At 46.1% G+C, this 27,665-nt stretch overlaps 1 protein-coding gene across 1 annotated transcript in view; it reads right to left on the bottom strand.

The window, feature by feature from the left end:
• LOC127578169 (A disintegrin and metalloproteinase with thrombospondin motifs 20-like) overlaps positions 1 to 27,665 on the bottom strand; it is a 487,994-nt gene that overhangs the window by 239,510 nt on the left and 220,819 nt on the right. The window contains exon 16 of the mRNA XM_052029795.1: positions 26,573 to 26,677. Coding sequence (XP_051885755.1) covers positions 26,573 to 26,677 — 105 coding nt within the window. The remainder of the gene's footprint in view (positions 1 to 26,572; positions 26,678 to 27,665) is intronic.

Genomic DNA, 27,665 nt, shown 5'->3' on the forward strand with positions numbered 1-27,665 from the left:
ATATGGAACGAGCTGCCAGAGGAAGTGGTTGAGACAGGTACAATAGTATCATTTAAGAAGCTCTTGGATAGGTACATGGAGGGGTTGGGCTCAGAGGGATATGGGCCAAACGCAGGAAATTACGACTAGCTAAGTGGGCACTATGGTCAGCATGGACTGGTTGGGCCAAAGAGCCTGTTTCCATGCTGTGTTACTCTCTGACTCTCCATGACTTTAATTCCTTTTCCCGCCACAGATGCTGCTTGAGGGCTGAGTTCCTCCAGCAGATTGCGTCTTGCTCCAGATTCTAGCATCCGCAGTCTCTTCCGTCTCCAAACTTAGATTTAGACTGTTCCAATCACAGAAACTGGAAAGCACCCATTGCTGCTAATCCTTAGAACATGAATTGTGATCAAGGAAGCGGGGTAAATCTCGATAAAACTCGACCACAACTGTGTCCAATTTTGGCCGTCATATTATAGGAAGGATTCAGAGTGCGTTAACAATTGTGGCGTTCAAGACGGAACTGGTTAAGTATTGAAAGGAGAGTCTGCAGCAATGTGGGAAAAGGGTAGGGATGATACCAGTTGGATTCCTCTTGTATTGAACCAGTACAAACTCAGTGGATCAAATGGCCTCCTTCTATCCCATGCTATAACCATTCTCTGATCAAGATCCTTGTGTGCTTTCTGACCACATGCTCTCTGTGCCACATTCTCAAGCACAATTATAAATCAGTGACCTAGGATAGCAGTACGTTTCTAAACACTGGTTCTCCCTCTACCTCATTCCAAAAGTTACACTGGCTATTGAATGATGAAATGGGAAGTAAAAATCTTTGTGTCAAATAGTTTATGGAAAATTATAATTAGTGCTGTGCTGAGGCTTCACATTCATCCCATCTGTCTGCTGAATTCAAACGACTTTGGTCCAATCAGACCAGTTTCCCTTAAAGGCCAGGCTAGTAACTTTAATTTCACAGAACCTTTTCTAATTGAAGGTAATAGTGCCCATACATTAAAGGGTAGCCTCTCATGACGCACTTACCACTGAAGACTGGTCTGTAATAGAACGGGGGCCTTAAAAGACATGTAAAATCTCTGTGCTTTTAACTGCAAGCTATAATCAGCTAAGGAAAATATCAGCCAAGGCACACCAGCAGCTCTACTTCATTAGGAGTTCGAGGAGATTTGGTAGGTCACCAAAGACTTGCAAATGTCTACAAATGTATGGTGGAGAGCATTCTGACTGGTTGCATCACTGCCTGGTATGGAGGCTTGGGTCTGAATAATGCTATTAGCAATATCAGGTACTTCATGATTAAAACATTGCCTCCGTTTTTGACCCCACTGCAAACATTTTAATGCCCCATGTGTCTGGCACAAGCACAATCAACAACAGCTCATTGTGGGCAATGCTGGGACCAGGCTCCTGGCTCTCATATAATGATACTGCCTCCACTCCTTCAGCAGAGCTGGGAATTTAGTGATGGATTTTCATTTGGCCTTCATTGGTTCCCTTACTCATTGTACTGGATCTTACCGAGGGAGTGGGACTTCCTAACGGGTTTGGGAGGCCAGGTTATTCGCTTCACCTCCTTCCATTGTCAGACTCCATGTGGAGTCCAGCAGCAGCATCCAATCTTTCTGCAATCCCCAGTGTTATGCCTGGGTATAGCTACTTAGAACCTCGGAGTCCAAAACACCAATTATGACAACTGGGCTTTTACAGCCATGGAGTTGTACAGCACAGAAACAGGCCCTTCAGCCAATCATTTCCATGCTGAACATCAAGTACCCATCTATACTGATCCTACTTCCCAGCACATAAGTCTGTAGTCTACTGTGGCTTGGTGATTCAAGTGTTTGCCTTAAAGTTTGGGAGAGCATTCCAGATTCCAACCATGCCCTGGGTGAAAATATTTTTCAACAGATCCCCTCTAAACTTCTAACCCCCCCCACCCTCAACCTATGCCCTGCAGTTTTAGACACCTCTGGTACGTGGAAAAATTTCTTACTACTTAACCCATCTATCACGAAGAAGGCACGCCAGGAGTTTGAGGAGATTTGGTATGTCACCAAGGGCTCTTTGCAGATTTCTACAAATGTATGGAGGAGAGCATTCTGACTGGTTGCATCACCCCCTTTGTGGGGACTCCAATGTGCAGGATCGAAAGGGGCTGCAGAGGGTTGTAGACCCAGGCAGCTCCATCACAGGCACAACCCTCCCCCCCATCGAGGACATTTTCAAGAGGCGGTGCCTCAAGAGGCGGCATCCACTATCCAGGACCCTCACCACCCGGGACATGCCCTCTTCCTGTTACTACCATTGGGGAGGAGGTACAAGAGCCTGAAGACCCACACTCAATGTTCAGGAACAGCTTCTTCCTCTCTGCCATCAGATTTCTGAACCGTCCATGAACCCATGAACACTACCTCATTATTCCTCTTTTGCACTATTTATTTATTTTTCTAATTCTTACATCTTGCACTGTTCTGCTGCCAGAAAACAACAAATTACGAGACATATGTCCTGATTCTGATTCTGTCTCTCATAATTTTGGATACCTCAATCAGGTCCTCCCTCAGTCTTCTCCACTCCAAAGGTAACAAACCCAGCCTGTTCAGTCTCTCCTCATAACTGAAACTCTCCATCCCAGGCAACATCCTGGGGAATCCCCTCTGCACCCTCTCTGGTGCAATCACGTTCTCCCTACAGTGTGGTGACCAGAATTGCACGCAGTACTCCAGTTGTAGCCGAACCAATCTATTAGAAAGTTGCACTAATGACCCTGGTCTTATATTCTATGCCCCAGCAAGTGAAGGCAAGTGAAGGCATCTGCCTTCTTCACCACCCCATCTGCCTGAGCTCCACTTTCAGGGATCCTTAGACTTATTCATCAAGGTCCCTCTTTCTCTCATTACTCCCGAGGGCCCTCCTGTTCATAGGTGCTGCTGAGTAAGAAGCAAAGGGAAGTTACGTTACTCATTTTTTAAATGTCTTGCTTTACTTTTTGGTTTAAATTATTTCTTGTGTTTTATATGGTGTTAATTTATTTTTAATTCTCTTATTTATTTGAGTTTTTAGTTTTTAAAGTCTAAATGTCAATTAATCAAGAGCTGTTAACAGGAGTACTTTTACAAGGATGTCGCCAGGACTTGAGGGGCTGAGTGAGTTATAGGGAGAGGTTGGACAGGCTAGGACCTTATTCCTTGGAGCGTAGAAGAATGAAGTCTTATGGAGATGTATAAAATAGATAGGGTGAATGCACTCAGTCTTTTTTCCCAGGGTTGGGGAATCAAAAACTTGAGGGCATAGGTTTAAGGTGATTGGGGAGAGATTTAAGAGGAACTTGAGGGGCAAGTTTTTTTACACAAAGGAATGAGTTGAGGCAGGTACAATAACAAGCCTTGGAAGGCAGTTGGACAGTTATGTGGATAGGAAAGGTTTAGAAGGAACCAAATGCTGGCAAATGTGACGAGCTTGGATGGGTCATCTTGTTCGGCATGGGCCAGTAGGGCCGAAGGGCCTGTTTCTGAGTTGTAGGACTCTATGACTCTATAACATAAAGAGAGATTTAGCAGAAGACAATTTTCCTATCCCTGGTAGCGCCCTCTCCCCCCTCCCATCCCCCACAGTTCTGACTTTGCTGTTGGGCTTGAAGCGGTGTGGACTTCCACTCTGGTCCCTCTACAGCCGATGTGTGTGGGTACGGGTGTGTGTGAGCTGTGCGTTATTGAGCTGGGCAGCTGACCCGATCCAGCCCAATTATAAGATGGAATACGTCTTCAAGTTGGTGTACCTTGGACACCAAGAAGTGCACAAGATGATAAGAGGCATGGATCGAGTGGAAAGTCAGAGACTTTTTCCCAGGGTGAAAATGGCTAACACGAGGGGACATAATTTTAAGGTGATTGAGGGAAGGTATAATGGGGAGGTCAGAGGTAAGTTTTTTACACAGATAGTGGTGGGTGCATGGAACGCACTGCCGGTAGAGGTTGTGGGGGGCAGATACATTAAGGACATTTAAGAGACTCTTAGATAGACACATGGATGATAGAAAAATGGGGAGCTATGTGGGAGAGAAGTGTTAGATAGATCTTAGAGCAGGATAAAATGTCGGCACAACATTGTGGGCTGAAGGGCCTGTACTGTGCTGTAATGTTCTATGTTCTCTGTTCTATGTTCAAATTCAAATGTATGGAAAGCACTCCGACAAGGAGCCTTGGACGTGAAATGTTTACTGTTTCTCTTCCCACAGATGCTGCCCGACCTGCTGACTGTTTCCAGCACTTTCCCTTTTTATCTCAGATTTCTAAAACTTCCGGATTTTTTCAGATTCCATTGCCTTCCACACCGACTTGCGTCTGCAGCTCGCACCCACTGCAGACCTTGGATGTGCAAACCAATTTAGCAGAAGTGATGTCAGCCTGGTAGTGCATGCCCATGGTAGTGAAGTACTCACACAGGTTTCCGAATACACGATGCATGAACGAAGAATTGGGTCTTGGATCCATTCTCTTCACATTGGTGCTTCAGATACAGAACCTCTGGCTCACCCTCACCCCAGCATCAAGGATGGCTTGCCTCCATTCTGTTTTTGTGGGTTCACAGGTGATTGATGAGGGATGGGGACCACTCCTAGACTATTGTTTATTGACTACAGCTCTGCCTTCAATACGATAATTCCAAGCAACCTCATCTCCAAACTCTCAGACATGAGACTCAACACCTCCCTTTGCAACTGGATCCTTGGCTTCCTGACCAACAGACCGCAATCAGTGAGGATAGGCAGCAATACCTCTGGCACGATTATCCTGGTGCCCCGCAAGGCTGCATCCTCAGCCCTCTACTCTACTCCCTATACATTCATGACTGCATGGCCAGATTCTGCTCTAATTCCATCTACAAGTTTGCAAATGATACCACCATGGTGGGCCAAATCTCAGTGCCGAGTCAGAGTACAGGAAGGAGATAGAGATCCTAGTGACGTGGTGTCATGACAATGACCTTTCCTTCAATGTCAGCAAAACAAAAGAGCTGGTCATTGACTTCAGGAAGATGGTGCACACATTCCTGTTTACATCAACGGTGCTGAGGTTGAGAGGGTTGAAAGCTTCAAGTTCCTGGGAGTGAACATCACCAATAGCCTGTCCTGGTCCAACCCTGTAGACGCCATGGCCAAGAAAGCTCACCAGCACCTCTACTTCTTCAGGAGGCTAAAGAAATTTGGCATGTTCCCCTTGACACTCACCAATTTTTATTGATGCACCATAGAAAGTATCCTATCCGGATGCATCATGACTTGGTATGGCAACTGCTCTGCTCAGGACCGCAAGAAACTGCAGAGAGTTGTAGACACAGCTCAGCACATTACGGAAATCAACCCACCCTCCATGGACTCCGTTGATACCTCTTACTGCCTCGGTAAAGCTCTCAGGTCATTCTCTCTTCTCCCCCCTCACATTGGGCACAAAAGCCTGAAAGCACGTACCACCAGCTATCCCGCTGTTATAAGACTATTGAATGGTTCCCTAGTCCGATACGATGGACTCTTGACCTCACAATCTACCTCATTATGACCTTGCACCTTATTGTCTACCTGCACTGCACTTTCTCTGTAGCTGTAACACTTTATTCTGCATTCTATTATTGTTTTCCCCTGTACTACCTCAATGCACTGATGTGATGAGATGATCTGTATGGATGACATGCAAAACAAAGATTTTCTCTGTACCTCAGTACGTGTGACAATGATAAACCAATTTACTGATTTATCAATTGAATGATAGGAAATATTGAGTCATAATTCTCCATCAATGATCAGCGTGCAACAGGCTTGGCAGATCTGCTGGTCTTCCCTGTAAAACAGTGTCAGATGTTCAGAAGTCTTGCTGTATCCTCTGTGGGGAGACATTGAGATGGTGAACACCGACATGTGTTCAGTCCCAGCCGAGAGAAGCTCACAGGTTACTGCCCACTCTCTCCTGCGTGCCACTGATTTCTTGGAAGCAATTTGGGTGCAGAATAGAAGAGTATCATTCCTATATTCAATGATGTGTAGAAAAGCCATAGGCAACACACTCAAAGGCAGTGGAGCTGTCCAAGGTAGTGATCAAAGTGCTGAAGACCCCGTGATTTTCTGACTCCCACAGTGACCTTGATTGCACCTCCTCCCACCCTGTCACTTGCAAGGACACCATTCCCTCTTTCTCAGTTCCTCTATCTCTGCCACATCTGCTCTTGTGATGAGGCTTTCCACTCCAGGATGTCCAAGATGTCCTCTTTTTTAAGATAACTGGTCCCCCCCCCATTTGATATTGGTGGAGCCCTCAAACACATCTCCACTATTTCCCATACACCTGCCCTCAACCCACCCCCGGCATAAAAAGGATAGAGCTCCCCTCGTCCTCACATACCGCCCCACCAGTCTACGCATCCAACGTATCAATCTTCCGCCACCTACAATGGGAACCCATCATTAGGAACATCTTCCCCTCCCCCCTCTGCTTTCTGCAGGGGTCACTCTCTCTGTGACTACCTTGTTCGCTCATCCTTCCCCACTGATTTTCCCACCTCCCTCCCCAGGCACTTGCCCCTGTAACCGTGCAAAGTGTTACACCTGCCCCTGCACCTCCTCTGTCACCACCATCCAGGGCCCTAAACAGTCCTTCCAGGTGAGGCAGCCCTTCACATATGAATCCCTCTGTGTCATGCATTGCAGCTGGTGTCCCTGGTGAGGCCTCCTCTATGTCAATGGCACTGGACGCAGGTTGGCCGACCGATTCGTTGAGCACCTCATCCGGGATCTCCCAGTCATCGGCCATTTTGTTTCCACTTCCCATTCCCACGCCAACATATCTGTCCACACGGTCTCCTCCACTGCCAGGTCGAAGCCAGATGCAAATTAGAGGAAGTGCACCTCATATTCTGCCTGGGCAGTCTCCAATCTGACGGCATAAACATCGATTTCTCAAACTTCCCGGTGACTGTTTTCCCTCTGTCCCTTTCTCCCCCAATTTTTCTTTTCTCACTCTTCCAGATCCAACTGGCCCCCATCACCCTATTTCCTTCCCCTCCCTTCCCCTCCATCTGCCCATCACCCACACACTCCGCCCACTGGGTCCCCTCCCCCTCTCCCTCTCTCAATTCCAAGCTCCACCTTCCTGTCCTATCAGATTCCATCATCTTCAGCTCTTTCTCACTTCCACCTATCACCTCCCAGCTTCTGACAACATTCCCACCATCATTTGCCTATCACCTCCCTCACCCAGATCCACCTATCACCTGCCAGCTCTTGCTTCACCTCTTCCCCACACCTTTTTATTTTGGCTCATTGGTTAAAAAAAGTTGGTAAACGGCTTATTATTGTCACTGAGGTTCAGTGAAAAACTTTGTACTTTATGCCATAATTCGTAATCATAACAATGGATTATTTCATGTTCTTCCCAGTCTGCATTAAATGGCACAAAACATATTCTCCAATCGGGACAGGTGTCTGTGACTTGGAATCACACAGGCATCACTTTTACAAAACTCATTGACCAAGGCTCAAACAGACTCACGATGAACCAACCAACCAACCAGGTATTGATGTTCCAAACCTTACAAAGCAATGGCCTTCTGTGGTGGTCCCATGGAGCCAGGTCAGCACAGATCAAGTCAGACAGAAGAGTCCAATGATATCAGCCAACACCATGAATTGAGTTGGCCTTTCCACACGCACTGATGCTATCTTTGTGACAGACATGTGGACCACCTCAGGTGGCCCTGTGTCACTCTCAGTCACCTGGTTGTGGTCAGGGCCTCCATTTTCCATCTATTTATCATTATAAGGATCCATCAGATGTACTTCTCCACATATTTTGATTCTCAGAGACCATCTCCTCGATCCCCTCCCCTCACCCACTTCTCTCCCACCCCTGCCCCAACGGTCTCCAACACCTTTCCGAATGCAAATTCCCTTGCCCCCCTCCCCCCCCCACCCATTTCAGCGTTCTCCACAAAGGACTCCCCTCCCAGGTCTGTCTCTTCTCTGATCCCCTCCCCAATCCCCCAATTTAGATTTCAAAATCCTCTCCAAACCCCCTCTAGACTTCAATCTCTTCTCCAACTGTACTCATCCCAGATTCCCATCCGATTCCTCACCTCTAACCTTTCTTGACCTCCCTTCTAACCTCCCTCTCCCACTCCCACTATTTCCCTGTAACCTGTTGCCTCGCACATGCCAATTAACACCCCCCTTCCAACTCCCAACCGATACCCCTTACAATCACCAACTCATCCAACAATGAGTATGTCTTAGGAACATGGGAGGAAACCAGAGCTCCCGGTGGAAAGCCACACGGTGAAAGGGAGGATGTGCAAACTCCTCGCAGACAGCACCTGAGGTCAGGAACGGACTGGGGTCAGCAGGTCTGAAAGGCAGTGGCTCTACCTCCGGCTCCACTGTGCCACCCACGCAGTGCCTCACAAGAGGAAGAGCTGTCTCCTCATCTCTCCGCTTGTGGATCACTTCTCAAACGTTATGGGCAACGCCTAGCAGATCTACTGGAGTTTAACCAGGAATAATGTGAGGCTTTCCACCTTGGTAGGACTAATGTCAAGAGACAGTACACTCTTAAGGGCAAGACCCTTTAACAGTGTTGATGAGCGGAGAGACCTTGGGATGCAAGTCCATTGAAAGTGGCTGCACAGGTAGACAGAGTGGTTAAGAAGGCTCATGGAATGCTTGCATTTATTAATCGTGGTATTGAGTACAGGGGTCAAGAAGTTACAATGCATCTCTATAGAGCTCTGGTTAGTTTGCATTTAGAGTATTGCATGCAATCCTGGTCACCTCACTACAGGAACGATGTTGAGGTTTTGGAGAGGGTGCAGAGGAGGTTTACCAGGATGCTGCCTGGATTAGAGGGCATGTGCTATCAGGAGAGGCTGGACAACTCGGACTCTTTTCTCTGGAGCGGCAGAAGCTGAGGGGTGATCTGTTGGAAGTGTATAAAATTATGAGGGGCATAGATAGGGTGGACAAGCAATAACTTTTTCCCATTGTTTAGCAATCCAATAATGCACTTAAGGTGCAAGGGGGTAGGTTCAGAACAGATGTGAGGGGTATGTTTTTTACTCAGAGAGTGGTGGATGCCTGGAATGTGTTGCCTGATAGGGTGGTGGAGGCAAATTCATTGGGCGATTTTAAGAGGAGCTTGGATGGGCACATGAATGAGAGGAAAATGGAGGGATTTGGGCATTCTGTAGGTAGGAGGGAATAGCTATGTTGGCACAACATTGTAGGCCGAAGGGCCAGTTCTGTGCTGTACTGTTCTATGTTCTATGTTCCATGTACCCAGTTACCAGTGCAGCAGAGCTCTGCTCGAAGGGAACCGGAGGAGTAGGTCAGAGGAAGAAGGGGATGGGGATAAGTCAGATCTGACAGGTAGAGAGGCTTTGAGGAAGAAGAAGCAGAGTACAGGCTATAAAAGTAGTAAGGTGGATGGGCTAAAGAGCATTTACTTAAATGCAAGAAGAATCAGGAATAAGGGAGATGAACTGAGATCTTGGATAAGTACATGGGACTATGATATTGTGGCTATTACAGAGACATGGCTGACATCAGGACAGGAATGGATATTGAATATACCTGGTTTTCAGTGTTTTAAAAGGGATTGGGAGGGAGAGAGAAGAGGAGGAGGGGTGGCGATACTGGTCAGGGACACAGTTACAGCTGCAGAAAGTGTGGCTAATGTAGAAGGATCCTCTCTAGAGTCAATATGGGTGGAAGTTAGGAACAAAAAAAGGGCAGTTACCCTCCTGGGAGTATTCGATAGGCCACCCGGTAGCAGTAGGGATACTGAGGAGCAGATTGGGAGGCAGTTTTTTGGAAAGATGTGAAAATAACAGGGTTATTATAATGGGAGATTTCAACTTTCCAAATATTCATTGGCACCTACTTATTGCCAAAGGTTTAGATGGAGCGCAGTTTGTTAAGTGTGTCCAGGACAGATTCCTGACACAGTATGTTGACAGGCCGATGAGAGGGAATGCCATATTACATCTAGTTTTAGGTAATGAACTGGGACATGTGACAGATCTATCGGTGGGTGAGCATTAAGGGGACAGTGACCATTGCTCCATAACCTTTAGAATTGTCATGGACTGTGATAGGAGCAAAGAGGAAGATATTTAATTGGGGAAAGGCGAATTATGAGGCTATAAGGCGAGAACTTGGGAGTGTAAATTGGGGTGACATTTTTGAAGGGAAATGTACTATAGAGATGTGGTCAATGTTCAGGGATCTTTTTCAGGATGTTAGGGATAAATTTGTCCCAGTGAGGCAGAGAAGGAATGATAGGGTGAAGGAACCGTGGGTGACGAGAGAGGTGGAACAACTAGTTAGGAAGAAGGCAGCAGCATACATAAGGTGCAAGCAGCAAGGATTGAACAGGGCTTATGAGGAATATAGAGTAGCAAGGAAGGAACTTAAGAAAGGGCTGAGGAGACTGAGAAGGAGACATGAAAAGGCTTTGGCAAGTAGGATTAAGGAGAATCCCAAGGCTTTTTTCTCCTTCATAAAGAGCAGAAGGATGGCTAGGGTAAAGGTAGGTCCGATTAGAGACAAAGGTGGGAGGATGTGCCTGGAAGCTGTGGAAGTGGGTGAGGTTCTCAATGAATACTCCTCTTCGGTATTCACCAAGGAGAGGGGTCTTGATGATGCTGAGGACAGTGTTGGTGAGGGTAATGTTCTAGAGCATGTAGATATTAAGAGAGAGGATGTGTTGGAGTTGTTAGAAAATATTAGGACAGATAAGTGCCTGGGGCAAGACGGAATATTCCCCAGGCTGCTTCATGAGGTGAGGAAGGAGATTGCTGAACCGTTGGCTAGGATCTTTGAGTCCTCTTTGTCCATGGGAGTGGTACCGGAGGATTGGAGGGTGGCGAATGTTGTCCCCTTATTCAAAAAAGGTAGTAGGGATAGTCCAGGGAATTACAGACCGGTGAGCCTTGCATCTGTGGTGGGTAAGCTGTTAGAAAGGATTCTAAGAGATAGGATCTATGAGCATTTAGGGAATCATTGACTGATTAGGGACAGCCAGCATGGCTTTGTGAAGGGAAGATCCTGCCTCACAAGCCTGATAGGGTTCTTTGAGGAGGTGACCAGGAAGATTGATGAGGGTAGTGCAATGGATGTGGTCTACATGGATTTTAGTAAGGCGTTTGACAAGGTTCCGCATGGTAGGCTTCTTCAGAAGGTCAGAGGGCAAGGGATCCAGGGAGGCTTGGCAGTGTGGATTCAAAATTGGCTTGCCTGTAGAAAGCAGAGGGTTGTGGTGGAGGGAGTGCATTCAGATTGGAGGGCTGTGACTAGTGGTGTCCCACAGGGATCGGTTCTGGGACCTCTACTTTTTGTGATTTTTTTAACGACTTGCATGAGGGGGTGGAAGGCTGGGTTAGCAAGTTTGCAGACGACATAAAGATTGGTGGTGTTGTGGATAGTGTGGAGGGCTGTCGAAGCTTACAGAGGGATATTGATAGGATGCAGAGCTGGGCTGACAAGTGGCAGATGGAGTTCAATCCGGAAAAGTGTGAGGTAGTACACTTCGGAAGGGCAAACTCCAAGGTGGAGTACAAGGTTAATGGTAGGATTCTGGGCAGTGTAGAGGAGCAGAGGGATCTGGGGGTTCATATCCACAGATCACTGAAAGTCGCATCACAGCTTGATAGGGTAGTTAAGAAAGTTTATGGGATGTTAGCTTTCATAAGTCGGGGAATCAAGTTTAAGAGCCGCGAAGTGATGATGCAGCTTTACAAAACTCTGGTTAGGCCACACAGAGTACTGTGTCCAGTTCTGGTCGCCTCATTATAGGAAGGATGTGGAGGCGTTGGAAAGGGTGCAGAGGAGATTTACCAAGATACTGCCTGGATTAGAGAGTATGGATTATGAGGAGAGACTAAAGGAGCTAGGGCTGTTCTCATTGAAGAGAAGGAGGATGAAGGGAGACATGATAGAGGTATACAAGATATTGAGAGGAATAGATAGAGTGGACAGCCTGCGCCTCTCTTCCAGGGCACCAATGCTCAAAACAAGAGGTCGTGGCTTTAAGGTAATGGGTGGGAAGTTCAAGGGAGATGTCAGAGGGAGGTTTTTCACCCAGATGAGCATTTTGTGCATGGAATGCTCTGCCTGGGGTTGTGGTGGAGGCTGATACATTGGACAAGTTCAGGAGATTGTTAGATAAACATATGGAGGAGTTTAAGATAGAGGGATATGTGGGAGGAAGGGATTAGATAGTCTTTGAAGGGCGGCACAACATGGTGGGCTGAATGGCCTGTACTGTGCTGTATTGATCTATGGTTCTATAGTTTAAGCATGTTGCACATCACGAACTAAAAATAGGTGCAGTGTGCAGTAAAGGTATATTAGGAGATGATTGGCACTGCCTGACCAATTTTGGAGAATATTATCCAAAGGAATAATTTCTCTATTCAACCAAATATAAAAGAAGCTACATTACTTAACTATAAAGGATGTTACGTGCACTACCAGCATTTCAATTTCATTTATATAGAGTCATACAGCACAGAAATGGGCCCTTCAGCCCAGTATGTTCATACTGACCTTTTTGGCCATCTACATTCATGCTTTAAAATGAAAAGGGCATATTGCTGTAGACTCAGGCTCAGTCCTGATCTCCTGCGTGGTCTGAGTGGAGTCTGCATGTTTTCCCTGTAAGCATATGGGCGTATTTATCCATGTCCTGCTGCAATGGCAAGACAGCATCCACTGTCCAACTCTTTCTGCTCTGGAGAAGGTAGCAGTGAGAGATCTTTCTTTTTAATCGTGCTCTCCTTTCAGTGAAGTTGCTCCCAAGTGCCCAGGACTTTCCTTAGGGCTGTGTCCCAAGTCCAGCCCACTTCAACTGCTTCATCAATGACCTTCCTTCCATGACAATTCAGAACGAGGACATTCATTGATGAATCTACAACATTCAATTCCATTTGCAACTCGGTGAATCAAGCAGCCCTTATCTACCTACAGAGTTGATCTGTGACAAATAATATTCACACCACAAATGTGCCAGTCGACGACCATCGCTAATTAAGTCTAACCACCCACTTTACATTGAACCATAGAACCGTAGAACCATAGAACAATACAGCACAATATAGGCCCTTCAACTGAACCCATGTTGTGCCGACCTTTAAACCACACCTAAGACTTTTTAACTCCTTCCTCCCACTTAAATTCCTCCATATGCTTATCTAACAATCTCTTGAACTTGACCAACATATCAGCCTCCATCACCATCCCAGGCGGCGCATTCCATGCACCAACCACTCTTTGGGTGAAAAACCTCCCTCTGATAGCTCCCTTGAACTTCCCTCCCATTACTTTAAAGCCATGCCCTCTTGTATTGAGCATTGGTGCCCTAGGAAAGAGGCGCTGGCTGTCCACTCTATCTCTTCCTCTTAATATTGTGTATACCTCTATCATGTTTCCCCTCATCCTCCTTCTCTCCAAAGAGTAAAGCCCTAGCTCCCTTAGTCTCTCCTCATAATCTATACTCTCCAATCCAGGCAGCATCCTGGTAAATGTCTTCTGCACCCTTTCCAACGCCTCCACATCCTTCCTATAATGAGGCAACCAGAACTGAACACATTACTCCAAGTGTGGTCTAACCAGAGTTTTGTAGAGCTGCATCATTACCTTGCGGCTCTTAAACTTGATCCCATGACTTAGGAAAGCTAACATCCCATAAGGTTTCTTAACTACCCTATCCACCTGTGAGGCAACTTTCAGTGATCTGTGGATATGAACCTCCAGATCCTTCTGCTCCTCCACACTACCCAGAATCCTGCCATTAACCTTGTACTCCACCTTGGAGTTTGTCCTTCCAAAGTGTAGCACCTCACACTTCTCCGGATTGAACTCCATCTGCCACTTGTCAGCCCAGCTCTGCATCCTATCAATATCCCTCTGCAAGCTTCGACAGCCCTCCACACTATCTAGTACACCACCGACCTTCGTTTCATCTGCAAACTTGCTAACCCACCCTTCTACCCCCTCATCCAAGTCATTAATAAATATCACGAGAATTAGAGGTCCCAGAACCGATCCTTGTGGGACACCACGAGTCACAGCCCTCCAATCTGAATGCACTCCCTCCACCACAACCCTCTGCTTTCTACAGGCAAGTCAATTCTGAATCCACACGGCCAAGCCTCCCTGGATCCCATGCCCTCTGACCTTCTGAAGAACATGTGGAACCTTGTCAAATGCCTTACACTACCTGCCTGCCACATCCACTGCACTACCCTCATCAATATTCCTGGTCACCTCCTCAAAGAACCCTATCAGGCTTGTGAGACATGATTTTCCTTCACAAAGACATGCAGGCTGTCCCTAATCAGTCCATGATTCTCTAAATGATCATAGATCCTATTTCTTAGAATCCTTTCCAACAGCTTGCCCACCACAGGCGTAAGGCTCACTGGTCTGTAATTCCCTGGACTATCCCTACTACCTTTTTTGAATAAGGGGACAACCTTTGTCACCCTCCAATCCTCCGGTACCATCCCCGTGGACAATGAGGACTCAAAGATCCTAGCCAACGGTTCAGCAATATCCTCCCTCGCCTCGTGGAGTAACTTGGGGAATATGCCGTCAGGCCCTGGGGACTTATCTGTCCTAATGTTTTCTAGCAGTTCAAACACATCCTCTCTCTTGATATCTATATGCTTCAGAACATTAACCTCACCAACACTGTCCTCAGCGTCATCAAGGCCCCTCTCCTTGGTGAATACTGAAGAGAAGTATTCATTGAGAACCTCACCCACTTCCACACCTTCCAGGCACATCTTCCCACCTTTGTCTCGAATCGGTCTTACCTCTACTCTCGTCATCCTTCTGCTCTTCACGTACGTGAAAAAAGCCTTGGGATTCTCCTTAACCCTACTTGCCTAAGCTCTTTCATGTCCCCTTCTTGCTCTCCTCAGCCCCTTCTTAAGTTCCCTCCTTGCTACTTTATATTCCTCACAAGCCCCGTCTGATCCTTGCTGCTTACACCTTATGTATGCTGCCTTCTTCTTCCTAACTAGTTGTTCCACCTCTCTCGTCACCCATGGTTCCTTCACCCTGCCATTCTTTCTCTGCCTCACCAGGACAAATTTATCCCTAACATCCTGCAAGAGATCCCCCAACATTGATCACATCTCTATAGTACATTTCCCTTCAAAAATGTCATCACAATTTACACTCTCAAGTTCTTGCCTTATAGCCTCATAATTTGCCCTTCCCCAAATATCTTCCAATCCTCTTTGCTCCTATCCTTGTCCATGACAATGCTAAAGGTTAGGGAGCCGTGGTCACTGTCCCCCAAATGCTCACCCACCGAGAGATCTGTCAGCTGGCATTAGATGAGATAAGATCTCTTTATTAGTCACATGTACATCGAAACACACAGTGGAATGCATCTTTTGCGTAGAGTGTTCTGGGGGCAGCCCGCAAGTGTCACCACACTTCCGGTGCCAACATAGCATGTCCACAACTTCCTAACCCATATGTCTTTGGAATGTGAGAGGAAACCAGAGCACCCGGAGGAAACCCACGCAGACATGGGGAGAACGTACAAACTCCTTACAGACAGCGGCTGGAATTCAACCCGGGTCACTAGCGCTGTAATAGCGTTACATAGATAGAACATAGACAAACTACAGCACAGTTCAGGGCCTTCGGCCCACAAAGCTGTGCCGAACATGCCCCTGCCCTAGAAATTACTAGGCTTACCCATAGCCCTCAGCTCCATGTACCAATCTAACAGTCTCTTAAAAGACCCTATTGTATCTGCCTCCACCACCATTTCCGGCAGCCTATTCCATTCACTCACCACTCTCTGAGTAAAAAACTTACCCCTGACATCTCCTCTATATCTACTCCCCAGCACCTTAAACCTATGTCCTCTTGTGGCCATCAATTCAGTCCTGGGGAAAAGCCTCTGACTATTTACCCTATCAATACCTCTCATCATCTTATACACCTCAGTCAGGTCCCCCCATCATCCTCCAAGGAGAAAAAGCTGAGTTCCCTCAACCTGCTTTCATAAGGCATGCTCCGCATTCCAGGCAGCATCCTTGTAAGTCTCCTCTGCACCCTCTCTATGGCTTCTACATCTTTCCTGTAGTGAGGCGACCAGAACTGAGCACAATACTCCAAGTGGGGTCTGACCAGGGACCTATATAGCTGTAACAATACCTCTCGGCTCCTAAATTCAATTCCCTGATTGATGAAGGACAATACACCATATGCTTTCTTAACCACAGAGTCAACCTGCGCAGCCGCTTTGAGCATCCTATGGACTCGGACCCCAAGATCCCTCTGATCCTCCACACTGCCAAGAGTCCTACCATTAATACTATATTCCTCCAACATATTTGACCTACCAAAATGAACCATTTCACACTTATCTGGGTTGAACTGCATCTGCCACTTCTCAGCCCAACTCTGCATCCTATCTATGTCCCTCTGTAATGTCTGACAGCCCTCCAAACTATCCACAACACCCCCAACCTTCATGTCATCTGCAAACTTACTAACCCACCCCTCTACTTCCTCATCCAGGTCGATTATAAAAATTGCAAAGAGTAAGGGTCCCAGTATAGATCCCTGAGGTACACCACTGGTCACTGACCTCCACTCAGAATATGACCCTTCAACAACCACTCTTTGCCTTCTGTGGGCCAGCCAGTTCTGGATCCACACTGCAATGTCCCCTTGGATCCCATGTCTCCTCACCTTCTCCATAAGCCTCGCATGGGGTACCTTATCAAACGCCTTGCTGAAATCCATATACACTACATCTACTGCTCTCCCTTCATCGATGTGTTTAGTCACATCCTCAAAAAATTCAATCAGGCTAGTAAGACAGGACCTGCCCTTGACAAAGCCATGCTGACTATTCCTAATCATATTATACCTCTCCAAATGTTCATAAATCCTGCCTCTCAGAATCTTCTCCATCAGCTTACCAACCACTGAGGTAAGGCTCACCAGTCTATAATTCCCTGGGCTATCTCTACCCCCTTTCTTGAATAAGGGAACAACATCCACAACCCTCCAATCTTCCGTAACCTCTCCCATCTCCATCGATGATGCAAAGATCATCGTTAGAGGCTCCGTAATCTCCTCCCTCGCCTCTCACAGCAACCTGGGGTACATCTAACCACGACACTACTGCTAACCGCTACACTACTGTGCTGCCCTAAACACATTAAACATCATTGAGTCTCCCACTGTAAATATCCCTGGGGGGTGGGGGGGGAGTGGTTACTTTTGACCAGAAACTCATCTCATAAATTTCAAGAGTAGGACACCACCTTAGATCCTAAAGCCTTTCTGCCATCTGCAAGACACAAATCAGGAGCAGGATGGAAAACTGTCTCCCTGCCTGGATGAGGGCAATGCCAACAACTCTCAAGAAGCTCAACTCCACCCATCTTGATTGGCAACCCAAAATGTTCACTCCCACCACCACCAGCACACAGACACTGCAATATGTGCCGTCAACAAAATGCACCACTTACTATGGCGCCTTCCAAACCCATGATATCTACCACTAAGAAGGACGATGATATGGGAGCACCATCACTGCGGATTCCCTGCTAAGTCACACACCATCCTGACTTGGAAATACATCATTGGTCCTTAATTGTCACCAGATTTCAATCCTGGAACTCCCTCCTCAACAACACAGTGGGTGCCGGAAGGTTACTGCAGGATATTCAGCCTCTGGCCTGCTCTAGTGGCAGGTCTGAATGAGCTTCTAGTCAATGGTGATTCCCAAAACATTAATCATTGGGGACCCAGTGATGGTAATGGCATCGAATGTCAAGGATAAGTGATTATATTCTTTCTTGTTGGAGAGGGCCCGTGTGTACCTAAAGTAGAGTGATTCCTGAAAATCAGACGCTATAAATCTGAAATTAAAACAGGCAATGCTGGGAACACTCAATTGGGAAGGCAGCATCTATGGAGAGAGAAGCAGAGTTGAAGGGAGAAAACGTTCTTTCTACAGATGCTACCTGACCTGCTGTTTCCAGCCTTTTCTGTTTTTTTATACCACAATTTACACTAGAGGCAGCACTAAGTGTGTGTAAATCTCTGGAGTGAGACTTGAATACATGATTCTTGGACTCAGAGGCACAAGTCAGCCACAGCCAACAAGGCATCTCGTGCTAAGATCTGTCACAATTTTGTTTCTCATCCCACGGAGCATGAAGACCCACCATCTCTCAACAGGCATAGAGTCAAAAAGAAAATTATTATTTCTCTCAATCATTGGCATTTGACTGGAGCAGCCCTGCAGTCCTGACACAAAGCCCACTGGAATTTACCAACAGCAGCGAGCACAGACAATGAGTTACATTTACTGAAGGAGCTTCAAACTGAGGTGCATTACTTCAAGGATTTCACATTCTACTCAAAAACTTAATCTGCTTAGATTCTGATTACAAGCAGTCACATTAACCAAAGTCTAACCTATCACTTCCCGACTAATAGCTACTGGTTGATAATAGAATTGTCCAAAGTCTATGACAGAGCAGATCATTTGACCCATTGTGTCTGCACTAGCTGAGAGGGAACGACTCACCGGCCGGTACTGGGTTGGTAGCCCTGTGGGTCATGGCTCTTTAAGTACATTTCCAAGGAGGGGTTCTGTGTCCACCACACTCTCAGGCTGCGAGCTCCAGTCGCCTTCTAACCTCTGAGTGATTTTTTTTGACATCCTCATAAAAGGCTACTTTCCCAGGTTACTCTGGTAACACCCCAAAACCCACGATCTCCACCACCTCGAAGGAGAAGGGCAGCAGTGACATGGGAGGACTCAACACCTGCAGGGTCAGCATGGCTTTGTTAAGGGGAAGAATTAGTCTGACTTCTGTACGTCTATAGATTGGGCTTCCCCTTTTCCTGTCCTATAGAACATAGAACATAGAGAAACTACAGCACAATTCAGGCCTTTCGGCCCACAAAGCTGTGCCGAACATGTCCCCACCCTAGAAACTACCAGGCTTACCCATAGCCCTCTACTTTACTCAGCTCCATGTACCTATCTAACAATCTCTTGAAAGACCCTATCATATCCGCCTTCACCACCATTTCTGGCAGCCCATTCCACGCACTCACCACTCTCTGAGTAAAAAACTTACCCCTGACATCTCCTCTATACCTACTCCCCAGCACCTTAAACCTATGTCCTCTTGTGGCCACCAATTCAGCCCTGGGGAAAAGCCTCTGACTATCTACCCTATCAATACCTCTCATCATCTTATACACCTCTATCAGGTCCCCCCTCATCCTCCGTCTCTCCAAGGAGAAAAGGCCAAGTTCCCTCAACCCACTTTCATAAGGCATGCTCCGCATTCCAGGCAGCATCCTTGTAAATCTCCTCTGCACCCTCTCAATGGTTTCCACATCTTTCCTGTAGTGAGGCGACCAGAACTGAGAACAATACTCCAAGTGGGGTCTGACCATGGACCTATATAGCTGCAACAATACCTCACGGCTCCTAAATTCAACTCCCCGATTGATGAAGGACAATACACCATATGCTTTCTTAACCACAGATTGGGCTTCCTCTTTTCCTATCTTTAGTTCTAAAGAAGAGTTCTGACCCAAGATGTTGACTACCTGCTTTTCTCCACAGATGTTGCCTGGCCTGCTGAGTTCCTCCAGCATCATGCTTTTGAGCGAGCTAGGGCTTTTTTCTTTGAAGCGAAGGAGGATCATGTTTTTCATCTAGATTCCAACATCTGCAGTCCTTTGTTTCTATAATGAGTCTGACTAATTTGACGGAATTTTTTGAGGAGGTGATTAAGTGTGTCGATGATGGTAGGGCAGTTGATGTGGACATGGACTTCAGTAAGGCAAGGTCCTACACGGGAGACTGATACAAAGGGTAAAAGCCCATAGGATCCAGAGAAACTTGGCAAGTTGGATCCCAAGACACAAGAGATTCTGCAGATGCTGGAATATGGAGAAACTCACACAAAATGCTGAAGGAACTCAGCAGGTCAGGAAGCACCTATGGAGGGAAATAAACAGTCGACATTTCCAGTCGAGACCCTTCATCAGGACTCTTTGGATCCCAAAGTAGCTTGGTGATAGGAGGCAAAGGGTGGTGGTCAGGCCTGTTTATATTATTGGAAACCTGTGATCAGTGGTGTACCACAGGTATGGTGCTGGGACCCTTGCTATTTGTCTTGTACCTTAACAAGATGGATATGAGTGTATGAGTTATGGTTAATGAATGTGCAGATGACATGGAAATTGGTGGTGCTGTTGATCTGGAGAGGGATGTCTTCGACTTATGGAATGAGTAACATGAGCAAATAAATGACAGATGGATTAAATCTGACAAACTTTGAGACGACTAATGAGGGTCAGACCTCAGGGAGTGTGGAGGAACAGGGATATCAGTGTACAATGTCCAAGGATTCCTCAGGGTGGCTGCAGAGGCGGATAGGGCGGTGAAGAAGGTATACGCAATGCTGACCTTCATTAGCTGGAGAATAGAATAAAAAAAGCAAGGAGGTCATGGTAGAGCTTTATAAAAAACTGGACCGGAGCACTGTGCATTTCTGGTTGCCACACCATGGGAAGGCCGTGACTGCATTAGAAAGGGAGCGTTACCAGGATGTTACCTGGGATGAAGCCTTAGCGAGCTAAGAGACCTTATGGAGGTATATGAAGCTCTGAGGGGCATAGATGGGGTAGAGAGTGAGAAACTTTTCTCCTTAGCAGAGGTGCCTATAACCAGAGGGCAGAGGGTATGCATTCAAGATAAGGGTCAGGAGGTTTAGGGCAGAGGGTATGCATTCAAGATAAGGGCCAGGAGGTTTAGAGAGGATATCAGGAAGGAGGCTTTCACCAGCAGGGTGGTTGGAATCTGGAACACCCTGTCTTCGGGGGTGGTGGTGGAGGCAGAGACTCTCACAGCATTGAAGAAGTATTTTGATGAGGACTTGAAACACAGAACACAGAACATTACAGCGCTGTACAGGCCCTTTGCCCCACGATGTTGTGCTGATATTTTATCCTGCTCTAAGATCTATCTAACCCTTCCCTCCCACCTAGCCCTCCATTTTTCTACCATTCATGTGTCTATCTAAGAGTCTCTTACATGCCTCTCATGTATCTACCCCCACAACCTCTGCCGGTAGTGCATTCCACGCACCCACTGCTCTCTGTGTAAAAAACTTACCTCTGACATCCCCCCTATACCTTCCTCCAATCACCTTAAAATTATGCCCCCTCATGTTAGCCATTGTCGCCCTGGGAAAAAGTCTCTGACTGTCCATTCAATCTACGCCTCTTATCATCTTGTACACCTCTATCAAGTCACCTCTCATCCTCCTTCTCTGCAAAGAGAAAATCCATAGCTCACTTAACCTATCCTCATAAGACACGCTCTCGATGTTTCTCACAAATGTCATGACAGTAGAAGGCTGTGGGCGAGTTCTGGAAACTGAGATGAGTGTAGATGGCTGGCACAAACACAGTGGGCTGAAGGGCCTCTTTCTGTCCTGAAAGACTCAGAAACTCTCAAAACACTAAAACACTTTTCACCACCATCAAAAGCTGACATAGAATGCAGCTGATATACAAAGCAGCTGGCATCAGAAAGTATAAAATAAAAGATAAGGTAACCATTGATACAAACAAGAACCTGCCTTCAAATGTAAGTTACAAGCAGTAATTGGTCTTGAAATTACAAAGTCTGCTGCATAAACAGAGAGCACTGCCTGTGAAGAGAGCTGGCTCCTGGCTCACAGTGCAGGGGCCCGTATGAGATATGGTTTGGAACCTGACATGACCACGAGACATTTTCGTATGCATTGGCCAGACAACTGGGCTGTGTTAATTGCCTTACATCCAACCAGGCATCAGAGACATTTTGCATCGTTGTGACAGAGATCAAGGAAGGTTCCAGATTGGCTGATTTGAAACTTAGCACATTAAACTAGTCAGAGTCATATTTCTTTGGGTATTTGTCCTGTAAAGTTTGTAGACAATCTACGTGAACTACTTAGTCCCAATAATGTGTTTGAATATTCAGAGTTGGTCCATGAAGACGTGCTCTCATTGTAAAAATTTACTTCTATGGAACATTTGTCTGTACCCAAAATATTGAACTGTGCAATTGTAACGATAGAAATTGCATTTAATTCACCTGTTCTTATCTTTGTAGGTAAGGAGCATAACAACTCAATGTACTTGGGAGTTCAGAGAGATTCTACCCGGACTCCTCTGTGTGTCTGTTTGTGCTGAATAGAGACATTATATCTCCAGCTCCGGTCTCTGTGTGGCTCAATCACAGTCACAACAATGGGATTAAACAACGATACCTCCAGAATGCAAAGTGCTTTCATCTCGGAGGATCTCCTGCCCCCAACACATTGACGCAATCACGAAGAAGGCACGCCAGCGGCTCTACTTCGTTCGGAGTTTGAGGAGATTCAGTATGTCACCAAAGGCTCTTACAAGTTTCTACAGATGTACGGTGGAGAGCATTCTGACTGGTTGTATCACCGCCTGGTATGGAGGCTCCAATGCGCAGGAGCGCAAGAGGCTGCAGAGGGTTGTAGACTCGTCCAGCTCCATCACGGGCACAACCCTCCCCGCTGTTGAGGACATCTTCAAGAGGTGGTGCCTTAAGAAAGCAGTATCCATCATTAAGGACCCTCATCATCGGAGATATGCTCTCTTCTCATTGCTACCATCTGGGAGGAGGTACGGGAGCCTGAAGACCCACACTCAATGATTCAGGAACAGCTTCTTCCCCTCCGCCATCAGATTTCTGAATGGCCCATAAACCCATGAACACTACCTCGTTATTCTTTTTATTTGCACTATTTATTTTTGTAATTTATAGTAATTTTATGTCTTTGCACTGTGCTGCTGCCGCAAAACAACATATTTCACGTCATATATGTCAGTGATAATAAACCTGCTTCTGATTCTGATTCTGCTTTGGTGTCACCTACAATGAAGGTCTCACTCCCAATTAATTGCTTTGTAAATTGAATAGAAAGATAGCTACCAATGCTCCTGATGCTTGCTACTTCGAGAAGTTAGGAATGAACCTGCAAGTCTGTAAATATGAAACTAAAGTAGAAATGCTGGAAGAATTCAGCCAGTCAGTCAGCACCCTGTGGAAAGAGGAACCAGTCAATGTTTCCGGCTAAAGACCCTTCATCAGAACTTAGAAAGAGAGAAATTTATTTGTTTTCCCATTTGTAAATACGGACAATGGTCTATCTGGCATGTATACATGCATGCTTCACTTTCATCTACCTTTACACTGTTACAAGTAACAATAGTGAATTGTATTTAAAAGAGGCTGGATTAATATATTGTCCTATCTATACCTAATGGTTATTTATCATTTAGAATGTTTCCTTTTTAATCTGTCGACTGTAAAAGTGCTGAAAGCCTGGTAAAAATTGGAGTACTGGGATGAGGGAGAGTTGGTGGATTGAACCTCTTCTTAAATTGCTGACAGGCATTTTCAATGGACAGAGGTCCTCACCCAGAGCACAACTTTGTGCCATTTATCCTCACACGCTGTTCTGAGAGTAATGGGAGCTCTTTAGGACAACTCTTAAATGAAGGTCTCATTGTGTACATTGTAATACAGACCCTGTACTTTGGAAAAGGAGTGTTTACAACTGAACCACTCTGTGTGGGTCTGCTTAAAGATTTGGATATTCACACCATCCAAGCTTAAGTTCTAGCCGACATTTGAGTACATTAACGTTTGCAGGTAGAACAGAGGCCATTCTTGTTTTACACACCTTATTAAAACCTCCCCTTGCACAGATGAATAGAGGACATTACCCCACCTGGTGAAGAAGAAAACCTGAGTATTTTGAAAGATATCCACTCAGATGCACTAAACAGGACTTCATTACGTTGCCTTGTAGGTATGTGAACTAAAGTAATCCAGACCAAGCATCCCATTCATGGGAACAATAACAATAAATCCAATTACTTACTCCTGCTAAACTCAAATTGTGAACAGCATTAGTGTGGAGATGCTTCGTTACTGGGTCTATATAATCAGAAGACACAATACCTAAGGCCATTGCTTCCAGCTCTCCCCCCCACCACACCCCCCCAACACCATTAACTTACAATGAAATGAAAGGCTTCAGCCCAACTGAAGTTTGAGTGCAGTGTTTTTCTCAGTCACTGCTGTCAGAGTGCAGTGTGCTAAACTGGAGGAGAGGGGCTTGCAGCTGGAGGTTGGCATGTGGGGGTTGGCATGTCTCAGCCTGGACACTGGGGACACTGGGAGAGGCAGTCACTGGGAGATGGTCACTAGGAGACATGGTCACTGGGAGAGGGTCACTGGGAGAGACGGTCACTGGGAGAGACGGTCACTGGGAGAGGCAGTCGCTGGGAAAGATGGTCACTCTGTGGATTGGAGCACAGCTACTCACAGTGCAGCCACTCCCTGACTTGTGAATGAGTTATATTCCTAACCCTGGCGTCAGTCAATTTGTCAGGACACATTCTTCATGTCACTCTCTGGGCTCACTCCCCAGTCTCCCTGTCTGCTGTCAGTGACCCTCCCTCAGCCCATGGCCACACTGACCTGTTCCTTCAAAGCGCCCTGATGCCCGGGATCACTGACCTGTGACCTCAGTGCCCGGGGTCACTGACCTGTGACCTCAGTGCCCGGGGTCACTGACCTGTATTCTTTCTACACCTCCCTGTGCCCTCAGTGAAATCTCTGCACTAAATGCAGTCTGTCACAGCTCAAGTTTTGCTCAGCCATTGTGATCTGTTTGCTTAAATGTCTGTGTTCAAACCTCAGTGTGAGCAACTGCAGAAATGAACTGCTGAGGTATAAAGGGACGTTGCTTCTACTGTCCCTGAGTTGGACGTTTGTACATCAGGGAGCTTAGCTGATAAACCACCCTAGGCTGAGAAGCCTCCCTGAGTTGTTCTGTATGCACAATAAAGTGAGTCCTGTACAAGGTGTTTGCTGCACTTGGGTACAGGTGTCCCCTCCACTGTGCTGGGGAGTGGAAAGTCTTCTGTCCTGAATCCTGGTGAGCTGAGGTTGGAAATGTAAAACGAAGCCTGCAGGGGTTGTGCTGGACAAGATAAAGATTCTGTTTATTTTCTTTTTGCTAATTTTGGGCTGGATACAGAACTGAAAAGGACATAGGTTTGATGTGAGAGGGCAAAGGTTTAAAGCGGACCTGAGGGGCAACTTCTTCACACAGAGGCCAGCGTATATATGAACGAGCTGCCACAGAAAGTGGTTGAGGGAGGTACAATAACAACATTTGAGGACTCCATAGAACCATAGAAAACTACAGCACAGAAAGCAGGACATTCGGCCCTTCTAGTCCGTGCCGAAACATTATTCTGCTAGTCCCATCTACCTGCCCCCAGCCCATACTCCTCCAGACCTCTCTCGTCCATGTATCTATCCAATTTACTCTTAAAAGTTAAGAGCGAGCCCGCATTTACCACATCAGATGGCAACTCTTGACCTCACAATCTACCTTGCAGCTTATTGTCTACCTGCACTGCACTTCCCTGTAGCTGTGACACTTCACTCTGCATTCTGTATTGTTTTACCTTGTACTACCTCAATGCACTGTGTAATGAATTGATCTGCATGCAATTCATTACACAGTGCATTGAGGTGTGCAAGACAAGTTTTTCACCGTACAAGTGACAATAATAAACCAATTGAAATTCCAATTCCATTTAATGGACACTTGGACAAGTACATGGATAGGAGGGGTTTAGAGGGATGTGGGACAAGCACATGCAAATGGAACTAGTTTAAGTGGGCACTTTAGTTGCCATGGACGAGTTGGGCTGAAGGGAGCCCATTACTTTATGACTGCATGAAAATCCTCTAAATCCCTCTGCAAGATGTGACTGTGGCATAAAGTAAGGAGAAGCCCATGTTGAGCACCTGCGGTCTCTTGCGTCACCCTGACATGCCCATCCCCCATGACTAGTTAATTGCCTAAACCACCACGTTCAACTAGTCAACTCTGTAAAGTCAAAGGATTTTCATTTACCTTCAGTTACCGTCCTGGCAACAGTGGGACAGGACTTTTCAACACTATTGGCTTGGAATTCTGCCATTTCTTCTGAAAAAATATACCTCAAGTTGATTCCCCTTCACCAGTCAAAAAGAATCTGTACACTGGCAAACACATTTCCCTTTTCCCCAGTAAATGCAATACATAAGGCACAATAACAATATGTCCAGCAGAGGAAGTCATAACGCAGTCTGCAAACCCTGGGGTACTGGAGCTGATTAAAGGGGCCCCCTCAGTTGCCCACTGTCATCTGCAGCACAGAACCTGAACCAACCCATACATTTGTTCCTCAGTGGGCATCACTGAGGTGCTCACACAGGCAACTACCATTCAGTTGTAAGTGTTACTGTGTCCGGCAGTTCACTGACACCAGGGCTTCCATTATCCAAAGCAACAGATATCAAAATGTTTCAATTCCTTTGTGTGGGCATCCTGCCAAACAGAACATCAACACACCAGAGCTTACCATCCCATGGCCACAGTCAGTCCCATCAGCCAGAGGCATGTGTTGCGTACGGCAACCCCTGTGCACCCCTTCTGCACTTGTACACCACAGCCGTTTGCATTGTTTCTGTGTGGACAATGAGATTATTTATAATGTGGAAACTCTCGATTATCATTTAATAACAATAAAAATGTACTGGGTCAAATGATCTTCCTTATTTTTATCTTATTTAAATAAAATCAGATTGTTATTCACTATTACAGGGTACAAGGAATGGGGGGGGGGGAGGGGGAATAACAAGCTGAAGAACAACACCCTAATTTTGTCCTGAATTTGCCTTTACTTGTGTCAGGCTGATGTGGTCACATGACAGAATAATTACAAATCATTTTTAAAAAGAACATCAAAACCTCTCTTGGCAGGTTACTCTTGCCCATTATCCAGCAAAGCACATTTACTTTGAGGCTCCTGACATTTAGAAAATAGGTTAATCAGGAAATGTGGAAGAATGGGGTTGTTTGTGTGGGCTGGCAGAGAATTGATGGGCCAAACGTCTTCCTTCCATGTCATAAGGAAATACAAAATAACATAATACAAAAAATAGTCATCATCCTTCAACATCAACTCCCTCTCCCTCTCTCTCTTTAGATACTAACCTGCTGAGAATTTCTGTTAAGTTTTATGTTTATTTCGAATTTCCAACATTTTAATTTGGTTCCACTTGTTTCAACTTTATTCCTCTCAAACACATGATCAAAATTATTCAAAACAGGAATTTGGCCCTATGTTTTAAATGCATTGAATGGCAGTCGCGTTCAGTATTTCAGGAGCTAGGAAGTTTACTTCAGTTGTTAAGCAGCTTGCAACCCTTGGGATGGTGTAAATTAGATGGGATGGTTTAATTTGGTGTCATGGTCAGCACAGGCATTGTGGGCCGAAAGGCCTGTTCCTGTGCAGTGCTGTTCTTTGTTCTAATTGCTTCATTGCTAATGCAGCACTGAGATCAAAGTTGGTCACTGACAATATTACAAAGTCAATTTGATCCCACACTCAACAGTGAACGGTTTTTGCTCAGATTTCATTTCCCTCAGATACTGTTTGTGGACATTATCTG

The sequence above is a fragment of the Pristis pectinata genome, chromosome 15 (genome assembly GCF_009764475.1).
Source record: "Pristis pectinata isolate sPriPec2 chromosome 15, sPriPec2.1.pri, whole genome shotgun sequence".
In the NCBI taxonomy this organism is placed as follows: domain Eukaryota; kingdom Metazoa; phylum Chordata; class Chondrichthyes; order Rhinopristiformes; family Pristidae; genus Pristis; species Pristis pectinata.